Source organism: Morone saxatilis, unplaced genomic scaffold (assembly GCF_004916995.1).
Source record: "Morone saxatilis isolate NCDOM2014 unplaced genomic scaffold, NCSU_SB_2.0 Contig16, whole genome shotgun sequence".
NCBI classification, from domain to species: domain Eukaryota; kingdom Metazoa; phylum Chordata; class Actinopteri; family Moronidae; genus Morone; species Morone saxatilis.
Window position 1 is genome coordinate 7,242,151 of NW_023339718.1, and position 12,579 is coordinate 7,254,729.

The window sequence follows — 12,579 nt, forward strand, 5'->3', positions numbered from 1 at the left end:
CATGCACACACACACGCACACACATAAAAGATGGTGTAATTACCCTGTGCTCTCATGTAATCCCCCAGGTGTTGTATTTATCTCCACTGCAGCATATCTGACACCCAGCGCCAATACCTGGATTCACTTCAGTCGTCGTCCCTGCACCAAACCATTCCCCAGCTTCTAGTCTCATAACAGTGTGTGTATGTGTGTATTACATTATAAGCAGCACGTGATGCTATTTTCATGTCCTCCGTTCGAAAATATGTAATTGAGCACTGGCTATGACCGTTGACGTCTTAAGTACTGAGTGCAGTTGAGCTGTGTGGTGGGACATTACAGTGTGTTTTATATCCCAGGATAGATAATTAGGAGCAACTGCTTCTATTGTAGTGTAAGTAGGCAGGGAGGAAAATACATTTAAAATTGTGGAAAAGCAAAAGACACAAGCTGATGCTTAATGGAAATAAAAGGGAGAAAGTCAAGCAGGTAAACATGCAAATGTGACAAACGGCAGACAGCACGCACCGGCAGACACAGTTAGCTTTCAGGCAGACAGATCAACAATCAAACAGGCAGCCATACAGTCAGCCGTTGACACTTTTAGGCAAGCCGAGCCCAGGGCCGTGCTGCGGGGGCCCTCTCCTCCCCACACCAGTGTCATCCCTCTGGTTGGAGCCTGTCTGTCAGACACGGGTATGACACAATGACGTCGGGGAAACGCAGGCGCTTGCATATCTTGCGTTGCTTTCTCTTGTGCCGGTAAGTGTGTGAGTGAACAGAGCTGTGGTTGACAGAACGAAAGCAGAACTAAAAGCACTGCAGCAGATACCTGTTATTTTATTTTGGGTGGCAGTTTTGTTTTTTGTTCAGATAGTTTTATAGTCATTTCCGATTTTCACAAGAGAGTAAAAGGAAACTGTAGTGCAGCAAGATTTCTATTGTTTGACAATACAGTCCTAAATGGGAGTCTGGCTGTAGCGTAAGTGCTGCTTTATCTGGTGCTTTATGGTTAAATGATCCCTATTTCTGTTATACTCATTGACATATCTTTGCTGCTGTAACAAGCCATTTTCCCATGAGAGGAGAACATACTGTAGGAGTTTTATCTTATTTAACTGATGCATGGAATTCTTGTATTTCAAGAGGGACTGGTGTAAAGTATTTTATAAATGTAGTTCAGTGCACACAATTTAATTTTTTTCCACCCTTTGTTTAAATTTTTGTGTTTTATTGTGTTGTGTCTATATTCGGGAGTTGTTCCCTCTCCCTGTGTTGTGCTAGCTGAAGACAAGTACTGCTGCAGTAATTGTTGGAGAAAGGAGAAATATTAAGTACAATTGAGAGAAGAAAACCTTGTACTGCATTTTTCCTTGAAAACACTTTACAGAGCATTTGGATTCGTGGCCCAAAACCAAGCACTCTATAGCATCTTACAGGCCCCCTTGCAGACCTCAGTCCAAGGCTGGTCCTCTGAAAAGGGAGGCACAGAATAGGAGAAAAACGGCCTTGCTCTTCACGTGACAAAGATGGATCCGTTTTCCAGCAGACATGACTTTGTGTCTCTATGGGGTACTATAGTAGTGTTTTTTGTTTTTTTTAACAAATGCACATTCTGGTGGACCTGAAACAGTTTGATATATGTCCGCCATGGTTGGCTTCACACGTTAAAGCCACTCCTACTGGATGAGTGTAATAGCGAGGACAGCTTGTTATAGAAACCTGGTGATTATGACCTGCTGTGAACAACCTCACTCTATTTCACACGCCACGTCGCTCCGTCCTCTCCCTCCCCTCTGCCTTTCTCTTGTGGCCACTTTGATCAAATCTGTGCTCTTACGTCCTTGACTGCTGCCCCCGATGCCTGACCCCTGCATTTGAAATTTCCCCGCTTATGTAAAAGTTTATGTAGATTAATGCCACAATTTATGCAGATTCAGTTTTTGCCACTCAGGCTTGAAGCACTAAAAGGTAGATGAGCGCTGACCTTCCCTGCTAACAGCTACGTGAGCTCTCACCGATTATCTCATAACTGCTGCACACAGTGTTGGTTCGGTGGCAGACGGAGAGATGGAGAGCAATTTCAGAATTCATAACGTTCCATTTTTAACTTTTTTTTAACAGTGTCATTTAAAGCAAAGCTGTCTTTTTGTCAAATGGCCTTTGGGAGGCTTAGTAAGTGTGGTTTGTGCCACAATGCACCACACACACACACGATTGTCCCTCATTTAAAACATCATGCTTCCTGCAGCCCCACAGTGTCTGTCAAACAGAAACAACTGCCAGAGTGGTATCAAGCAACAGTCTGTGTGTCATGCCGAGCCTCCACAGAGCCGTAAACTCGCAAGTGGCAGCAGCATTGCCGAGGTTGAACAGTCAAGTGCCATCAAGAGCAGTTTGCCATAGAAATGGGTCTATCTGAAAGCAAACAAAAGGCTCACACTTGACTCGAATGCTCCATGTAGGCTAAGTGGCACAGGCCTGTCTGACACTGGAAAATGGCTTTCAGTCTGAACAGACAGAGCAGAAGAGTAGAGAGTAGACAGTAAATGTCACCGTTATAACTTTCTGGGGGGAAAAGTGTTACATTCAGCTGCAACTGTCATGTCCAGTTTGAATGTAGTGAAGCAGGGCCGAAAGGGTAACGCCGAGGTTGTTGGAGTGGTTTTGAATGTATAGATAATTGTATTCTTTTTAGGATTTTTAACATTGATGTACCTCCTCTGCCTCTTTCAATTGAAATAACAGCAATGATCTTAATTGTAACTGCAAGTGCAGACACAGTATCTGTAGCGCAGTCACAAATGATTGTGATTAATGCATTTTTCATCCTCACAAACCTCTTTTTCACACCTCCTATAAAGAGTGAACTTTTAGCAGAGCAATTTTCTGATCTCGCATTCGAGGTCTGTTGCGAGGTTGACACCCTCCAGTAGCTCTCTGTGTTAGTGTTACTGATGATAGCGATGAGCTCACTCACAGCATTACATCAAAAAACACTAGCAGCAAAGCAGAGCCTCCATCAGGTCACTAACCCTCTGTGCCTTTTACACAAACACAAAGTGACCCGCCAGTCACACAGTTAAGACAAGGTGTCAGCTGAAGTTAGCGCTGAAGTGAGTTAAAAGCCCCGGCTGGCACGGAGGCCCAGTGGGAAAACAGCTGTTCACTTTAACTCCTCACTTCACTGCAACTGTGTGTGTGGGAGAGCGTCCGCGTGTGCACTGTCCAGGATATGTATTCGTGTGTGTGTGTGTTTTTCTGTGCACTATTTATATCTGTTACTGTGTCCTGCCGCTGACCCGCATGGTGTCTTTTCCGCCTAATGTGATGCTGCAGCCTACAGTAGGTTGACTGCACATGAGTGTGTCATGTTATCACTGATGTTTCAGCTGGCTGTTTATATTAGACTTATTAACCTCGTATTCATAGGCCTAACTGCCATTTTAAAATCAACTATTTAAAATCTGATTGCATCCTGCTACATTTCAGCATGCCAAAACTAGGTGGATGTTACCTAATATTATAATTTACAGTCCCCCTCCACTCAAAAATATTGTTTTTCTTCTTGTTCCTACAGTTTTCTGTTGGAACCTCACTGTGCACTGGAAGGATGTTTTCACAAGTGGAAAGTGTCTCTGTGCTAACTTGGCCTGCAAGCATGATTTGTGACATCACAAGTAGTTTGGATGTGAATCCTGGTGTATGTCAGACACATTATGGTTCCAAATAGTCTATTTGTATATGTTTTAATACATGTCTGAAGAGCATCTTTAAAACTCCTTAATATGTTCACTGTGCTCTGAACAAGTAGTTATTACTAGTTATTGAGTTACTCACATCCTTCCTTGCTTTAAATCTGGGAGGCAACTGAAAGATGAGCTGTAGTGAATGTGGGTCAAAGAGTTTTTTTTTTTAAGTAGTGTTTGCTTTTAGATTTTCAGTTTTGTCATGTGTGTGTGTGAAGGCTGTGACATGCTCAAACTGCCCATGCACGCACTATGTCTCGAGCACTCCAACAGCTGAATACATGATGTGCTCTCATCCTTGCACTTTCATACGGAGAGTTAATTCAATATAGACATTTACACATCCTGTTAAAGTGTTTGGTGTTATCAGAACAAACTTGAGTTGACTTCTGAATGTGTTTTTAGTTCCGTCAGGATCGTTGCAGATTGTTTCCTCTTGGTGCAGAATGCGTAATGTGGAAATGCGAGCTGTCGTGTGCAGTATATGCCACACCTGCAAGATCATAATCCGCAATGGTTGTGTGATCTGATCCTGTATACCTTTGCCCCCTCCAGGCTCAGCTCTCCTGCAGCAGACTGATGGAGACGCCCGGACAGCCCTGGATCTGGTCTCCTCTACAAGTGAGAGGGACGAGCTCCTCCACAGCGCGCAGGTAGGGGACTTGGACCTGAGAGACAGGGCAGTAACTCAGGTGTTGAACCTGCCCCTCCTGGAAGCCGGATCCTCTCTGCTGGCTCACCTTATTTTCTCCTACCAGCAAGAGAGGGGCCTGTTCGGCTGTGTGCAGCCCAGGGACAAATCCCACAGCCTGGTCAGGGCCCTGGAAGCATACTCCCTCCAAAAAGTGACTTTGGGCTGGACGGACCAGCGGGTAGTGAGGCTGGTGGAGGATGCAGAGACACTGTTGGAGCTCAGCAGGGGGAGTTACCTGGGGCAGGTGTCTCAGGCAGTGAAAGAGTGCAAAGGAGAGAATATACAGTTCCTAATGGAGATACTGGAAGATCTTAAGTCACGGGGAGAAGCGCTAGTGGCTGACCTCTGACATAGGATCAACACACAACACACTGAAAAGACTTGAATGCACAACTTGTGATTAAAATGTTATCAGTTATATACAACTGTTTATTATATGTTCATACAATTCACAAAGGCCTTAACATGTCTACACAGGCAACAAACACCATCTGGTCTTCTGTAGATATATGTCATGTGGCCTTCTATCTTCCCTTTCAGGTAAATGGGTAAGCGTGTGTTTTGGAAGTTACATGTATGTTCATTTCTACAGAGAAACCATTTTAAAACATAAATATCTATAAATATATATATATACATACAAGTGGTTTTGGTTTAAAATACTTTATACTTGGCAGTTTTTTATGAAATGAAAAAATGTATATTGAATGTTCACACAGTTGCACATTTTTAGGGCAACACTAACATTTCTGTTACACTACTACCTCAAGTTCTTGTTTTCTATGGCTACTTGATGTTCAAATATAAAAATATTCTCATTTGCATTTTTTATTTTGTTAATATGTATTATTTATGACAAAATAAATGAAAGTGACTTCATTGACTGTTAAACTCCCATGCCAAGGTGTTACGAAATTTGGCATTGAATCAAAGTGGTCAAGTCTTTTATTCCACTAAATCAGAGGAAATGGCTACTGCAGCATAAGGCTGAGAGGTGCTCTAACAAATGGAGTGGCTTCATGTGGGGGCAACAGTGAAAGAAAGTAAAAACCAGTTCTCACAGTAGTCCTCTGAGGTCCTTGAGGCACAGATGTGCACTCAGGGTCTCAGCCACACAGACAGCAGTGAGGAATGAGCCACTTCCTGAAGCTGAACATGAATGAAGAAAGGGGCTGAGGTCTGCTTGTTGGGGTGGGTCGAGTGTGCCATGGAGCAACGGAGGTGAGGAGAGGGTGATTTAAACCTGAAACGTGAACACTGCCAGTATCTGAGACTGAGATGAATGGCTTTATATTCCCTTCGCTGCTACCAGTATTGGCTTAGAAATTAAATTGTTGATGCGGACACAATTTTTTACAAAAACCCAAACACTTTGAAGATGATAAAAAATATTTAATCTCGTGTTTTTTCTTTTTCATTTTTTCAAAATAAGCAACACACATCAGATGCATTTAATTTCTCAAACCAGAAATATACATCATATTCTCTTTCACCCCTTCTGACCAAACCCATGTCTCAGCTCCCTATTAATGTCCTGAAATGTCATTGGTCAGACCTGGGCACATGAAGATGATGTCACAGGCAGGCAACATCGCAGGCGGAAAAAGACAGATCTTAGAAAATGAGACAGGCATACACCTACATTACAATATTATCACCAGACCATCAACAGGCATACTGTATAAAATATAACATAAATTAATAAGAAGTAAGCTATTTACAGTATCATTTAAAAAATAAATAGTCATTTTAACTTGGTGCAAATAAAAGTGCTTTTTTTCCCTTTACAGCTGTCAGTCTGATACATTCCTCTATAGAATTTATTTTCTCTACATCATACAAAATAAAAACACTTTGGTTTGCTTGCAAATGGAGCCTAAACCCAATGACAAAAAATAAGAAACATTTTTTGGATGCAATACCACACAATAGTCACCACAATTTTCTGTAAAATAACTACATACAGTAGTAGACACATACATATCAGGTATTCAAACAGTCCCTTCAGGCATTATAAAAAGCCATCCTTCACGAGCCACAGAGTGTTTGTTGAGGAGGCTATAATCAGTCTGCGACGCTGCTCTTGGGGGACGGTCTGTTATTGTCTTTCAAGTGGATTCCTCAAAGCAACAAAACAAAATCAATGGCCCTTTGGAGTGACAGATCCGAGCCTGTTGATATTTAAGCATGGAGATGGATGGGTAAAGAGGGAGGGAGCGGGAGAGGGTAGAGGCGATGGCTGGCAGACAGGCAGGGCGAGAGGATGACAAAATGGCTGAAGAGAGCTCCAGTTGCGGTAGAGAGGGGGTTTAGAGGGATAAAGACAGACAGAGAGACAGACGAACAGACAGACAAAGGGGAAAGATGGAGGGGGGGTGGGGGTGGTTGTGTTTTTTTTTTTTTTCTTTGGTGGTGGAGGCAGGGATCAGTAGGATGAGAGGAGGCCTCCTCAAATGTAGCCTGAGCTGTGATCTTTCAACAGATGCTCAGCAAGAAGCCCAGGAGACCGTCCCTTCAGACAGGGTCGCAACCCTGCTCACTGACGAATGAGGGAACCGCAGAGAGAGCAAACGAAGAGAAGCATGATGGAAAGAGAGGGTCTGAAATAGCATAAAACACACATACACCCATCCCTCCATCCCTGACATCTCAGGCCTAAGTCCCCTCAGAGCCTTGTCTTGTCACACAGCGACTTGCTGCTCATCTAGCTGACGGCCTTCTACACCAGCAAACTCCACACCAAATAACAGCTGGCACTTCTGCTGCAGCACACACACATGCTTTTACATGCTGACACACACACCAACTCAATCTACGCATCAGTCTACAGCTGGAGGGGAGATACAATTGTAACACACACCAACGCTGAGAAAAGCAACATGTCTTTGATTGCATAAACGTGTATACGCAAACACTCTTACATACACAGTTCACATACACAAGCCTCTGTCTCTGGAAAGATAGATCAAAGTTGAGCTGTGGGCACAGGAGGTGGGGCAGATGGAGAGGGCGGCCAGCCTGGGGCACAGCATCACAGAGAGCATGTTTGTGCGAGTGTGTGTGCCTGAGAGGGAGAGAATGTGCCTGCTCAAATGGGATGTTATGCTTTCATCTGTAAGCAAGAAGGTACAGTATGTGTATGTGAGATCTCTTAAAAAAGCAGTGTATTCACATGAGAGAATGGGAGGGGGGTTGTGTCTACATGCATGCATGCATGCTTGTGTGTGTGAATGCTCTCGTGTGTGGCCGCCGAGACAAACACACGGGGACATGAGAGGAAAGGAGACCAGCCTTTCAAATAAGATTAGGCCTGTGGCTGCCTAAAGGCCTGCCTGCCTGGCGACACTCTGCATAGACTGGGTGACATCTATATTAACACCACGACAGCAGAAGGCCCAGTCTGCTGCGCCTCCTGACAGCCGGAGAAGGTGTCTCACTGATTGACTGACTGGGGATTTGGACATGTTTTTAAGGGGTTAAACGAGGCTACAGCTGAACTATCTGGACACTTAGTAAGTGATAAAGGTTTGGGGCATAATGCCAACTGTCTAATACTCAACAGTGTTGCTCTTTTTTCCTCTGGGTATTATTTAATGATGATTATGTAATCGCAATCTATTTTAAGAACAGACTCACTGTACTTTAAACTAATGCCACTTAGTTTGAGTCAAGTCTTGAAAAAAAGCAAATTTGGCCATTGTGTAAAAGCACAGATACCACCACAAGCCTTCAGCCTGTTGGTCCAATTTTGTGTTTGTGTGGAAGGACATATCTGGAGGCTACTACCATAATTGCTAATCAACTTGGCTGGCTGAGTTAAGTGGAGACAATCCAAATGACTGCCAGTGAACATAACATCATTACCACATCCAAGAGGGGAAGAAAACAAAAGATACTTCAGTACAAAAACAATTAGAAAATATAAACATATTACCAAAATCATTTAATAACTACAATACGAGCTAAAAACAAAACTTAAAAATCTATTGCAGAGCAATAATGCAGAATGTTAGTATAAGGCTTGTATTTTGATAAACATGGACAAACTGACAATGTCTTTTTGGGATGGTGAGTATAAATGTTAAAACTCGTTTTACTCATTGTTTGACACTTGTGGCAAGCAAATGGTCCTCTGAGCTGTCAGAGTGATGGAGAGAAGAAAGGAGGACAGTGGCTCACACGGCTGAGAAAAAGGTAATTTCATCCATCCTTCCTTATCGCCTTTAAAATCAATCAAAAGCATAAGGGTGATGAGAATAAGTCAAGAGATTTCTTGTACTTGTCTTTTTTCATACAAAAATTACACTTCAGGAAACTGCACTGTACATTGTGAGTAATTAAAGACAGAAAAATGTTTAAGAGAAGAAAATAGGAAAGAAAAAAAGGTAAAAGGATAGTTGAGCCGAGCGGGTCCAGAGCTGTCTTCCTCTGCTCCTCAGTGTCCAGGATTATAGACCACGAGAAGAAAAGTGGAGAAGAGAGGAGTTGGTGGGCGGACACAGTCATCTACCCGGGGTTGTTTTTCTTCCTTTTATTTGGACTGGGATTGGGATCCAGTTTCAGCTCTCGGTACTGCACCTGTTAAAACACACAGAAACACACACGCAGGCATGTACGCACGCGCACACACACCACACACCACACACACACACACACACCACCCGGTCAGGTGGAAAGAGCAAAGGATGCTTGAATAGCACAGAAACCCTCCAGAGGCTCTCTGAGTCCAGCTGTGTGGAACAGTGGCCTCAGGGAGGGGATTACACACTGATTACAACACACACACGCACACACACACACACAGATGCACAAAAAGACACTCACATGCGTATACACATACACAATCCATGTGCACTGTTATAAAGCTCCAGATACACAGACACAAAATATACACACATACTTCTACAGATGTGGGACAGTGGCAACTAACGGGAAAGGGATCACCAAAACAAACCCAAGAAAGGAAACAGGGGGGGGGCCCCAAAAAGGGCCCTCATCGGAAAGCTTGGAGAGACCAGAGTCATCTCAGCATGGAAATGATGGTGAGGGAAAAGAAAGGGCAGAGAGAGGAAGTAGAGAGAAGGTAGCAACAAAAATGCACCATAACCCCTTTTCAAAACCAAAGCCTGTGCTTAGCTGCTGTTATAGCTGACTACAGTACAACACACATGCTAATCCATAATGTTCAACATTATACTAGCTCTGAAGAAGAATTACCCAAACCACATGGACATTTTCCACTGTTTGCATCATTCATGGACATGCAAACATTCTCTCACCACTTAAGTCTGAAACTGCAGAACATCAGAGAAGCCTCTCATGTAAAGCTTTTCCAAAAATGAAGTGGACACTACAAAAGATGTGTATACCTGATGAGCTCAGCAGGAGGAAAAGAGCAACTTCAGAGTTTCCCTTATTTAATTGTACTCCAAGGACAGCAAAAGGAAACACATGAATGGTTGAATCGCAGAGCCCCATGTTATGCTCGTGTTTGGTTAACAGTAAAGCTGACCAAAACTCACCCATTTGCGCACGACTACACGATACTGCTTGTGGCCCTACTTTGCCTGAACTTAAAGAAACAATAGCGATGAGAAGAGGTAGGTACCACTCTCATACTGTGTCAGCCTAAAATATGAAACATACAGCCAATAGTGGTTAGCTTATCTTAGCATAAAGACTGGGAAAAGCGGAGTGTGAACAAGTGGTTTTATGGGACTTATGTTCTGGACTATTTCTTTTGAATAGTGACGTCCCAGAGTCTTATTATCACTGTGAGGTTGCCAAAAAACCAGCAGGGATTCCCGGAACTTACTGTGCTGTTATTAGTTATTAGTGAGCTTTGGAGGTGCTGGTAGGCAGCTTATGTTACCTTTGGACAGACTAGCTGTTACCCCCAGTTTCTAGTCTTCATGCTAAGCTACACTAACCATCACCTGGCTATAACTTCATAATTAACAGACATATGAGAGTGGTGTCCATCTTCTCATGCCAAGGAAGTAAATAAGTGACTTCCCAAAACTATTCCTTTAATAGTATAATTTACCCACATTCAATATCTAATGACTACTTTTGTATCACCATCATATCACTAAAAACTTAAAACAGACATTTTAGTGGCACCTTACAATCACTTCAGAATATGTTCAGCATTATCATTGAGGGAGCTTCACCCCTTTCTTCCAAAGGGAGCTGATTACCACTTCATGTGATGCTTTGCAAAGATGGTGAGCAGAGCTCTTCATCTTCAGAGCTGGTGCTCTTAAGTGATGGACACTCAATACGCAACAGCATCACAGTGGCTGAGCGTCAACAACCGGGGACTGTCACTCTGGCAGTCTCACTTTCAGATGTACACACACTTTTGCATGCACACACAAATACAGTCGCTAGCCTAGACAGATTCAAGACACTGACAAGCACTAGCCACTGAATCAGAATACTAATAGAAAAAAAAACAAGACTTAACAGTCACAGCACCAAAGAGCCAGTATCGTCTGTGGGATGCTTCCTAGACAGATGTACTGTAGGCTACTCTGCCTGTCTGACTGACTGACACCCTCTCTGATTCTCCAGGCAGACAACAAACTGACGTCAATATGGTTTCTCTGTTCTGTCTCGTGGTGGGTCTGTCTGCTGTGGACGGGAACAGCAGCGTCTCTCAGCGCTGGCTGGGAACAAGCCTTTATCATCCATCTTCTACTGGTTCCCACTGTCGCTTCAATGACGCCTTCCAGTATCCTCTGCCTGCAATGTACAAATCTGAGATGCAAAGAGGTGTGTGTGTGTGTGTGTGTGTGTGTGTGTGTGACACATCATGCAGAAACACAAAACTCCCATAAAAATCTGCACGCTGTACACACATGCAGTGGGGTATTTCCGTTCCTCTGTCTCACAGTGGTGGTCACCAATGTCTCGTTAACGTGCTTACAGAGTGGTTAGGCCAGCATGTGTTGCTCTCTACGCCTCACTAGCCAGTCAGACTGCACTGATTCAGATCTGGTTACTCCTCACTGTCCAAACTAACATCCTACCAAACAGCTGTGCAAATACAACCGGTTTGTGGGTTACAGTGAGAGAGAAGAGAGACAAGAAGGTAGTCTGAAAGGCAGTGATGGAATAAACAAGGAAGGAAAGGAATGATGGGAAGCGATAGAAAGAAAGGACAGAAATAGACGGAAAGATGAAGGGATGAAGGGCAGAGAGCAGGACAAACCAACAAAGGGAACAGGAGCGAAAACAATGAGAGTGAAGAAGAGCCTGGGTGAGACAGAGGGAGATCTGTGGACACTCGGGTGATGACAGATACTGTTGTCATGTGGGTGTGGATCCTTTTATAGCACTGCCAACTAAAGCAGACAACGGAGCAAAAACCCAGGGGACAGAGAGGGGTTTATATGGCCCCATCTGTGTGTGTGCGTGTGCGTGTGTGTGTGCGCACACGCAGTGGTAGTTTCCTTGGGGGACCGTGACAGTCCTGGCAGAGTGCCCACATTGACTGCGATCAATGACAGTGGTGCATCCATAGATGAACAAGTGAGTGAATGGTTGAATGATTTAATTCACTCATGAGTGAAGGACTAACAACACATCTGCATGTAGCGTGGACACATGGACACTTATCTGTTAATATCAAATAATTGCAAGCAAATTCGCTTAAAATGCACATTTATCAACATGTTTCTCTATATGCAACTTATTCTCACTCTTTGTTTGCCTCAAGCTTCAAGCTAGATAACATGGATCCAAAAGTAGGACAGGTATTGCGCGGGATCACTGGCTGTTAGTGGTCCCATTATACGACCAAACGCCTACAGCAGCAAAAAGGAACAGGCAATTTAATTTTGCGCGTTGACATTCCTGTCCAAACAAAACTCTTTGTGAGTGCAGACAAACAAAGAAAAGTTTGCATGTCAGTAGAAAGTAGGGTTTTGTTTCTCATGAAGAGTAGCGAAGGGGATCAACAACAAAAAAAAAAAGGATGCAGGAAAAAACAGTATCTCAATCAAACACAAGTTTTCTCTGTGAAGAGCTTCCAGCCGAGAGAAATGGGGCTCATGCGTCACAGGTTCAATTCCACCTTACAGGTGACAGGCCTGCCTGATGGTATACCCTTGGCTCCCCCGCTCACCTTACCCAACACACACACACACA

General features: G+C 43.6%; 2 protein-coding genes across 2 annotated transcripts in view; one reads left to right on the plus strand and one right to left on the minus strand.

Annotated features, from left to right (window-relative positions):
* The window catches only part of slf1 (SMC5-SMC6 complex localization factor 1), a 29,222-nt gene extending 23,924 nt beyond the window's left edge, over positions 1 to 5,298 (plus strand). The window contains 1 exon segment of the mRNA XM_035659117.1: positions 4,287 to 5,298. Within this exon segment, the coding sequence (XP_035515010.1) occupies positions 4,287 to 4,774 (488 nt within the window). The 3' untranslated portion in view covers positions 4,775 to 5,298.
* A 1,571-nt stretch (positions 5,299 to 6,869) lies between these two features.
* Positions 6,870 to 12,579, minus strand: part of mctp1a (multiple C2 domains, transmembrane 1a) — an 87,491-nt gene continuing 81,781 nt past the window's right edge. Inside the window, exon 20 of the mRNA XM_035657668.1 lies at positions 6,870 to 9,003. Within this exon, the coding sequence (XP_035513561.1) occupies positions 8,932 to 9,003 (72 nt within the window). The 3' untranslated portion in view covers positions 6,870 to 8,931. The remainder of the gene's footprint in view (positions 9,004 to 12,579) is intronic.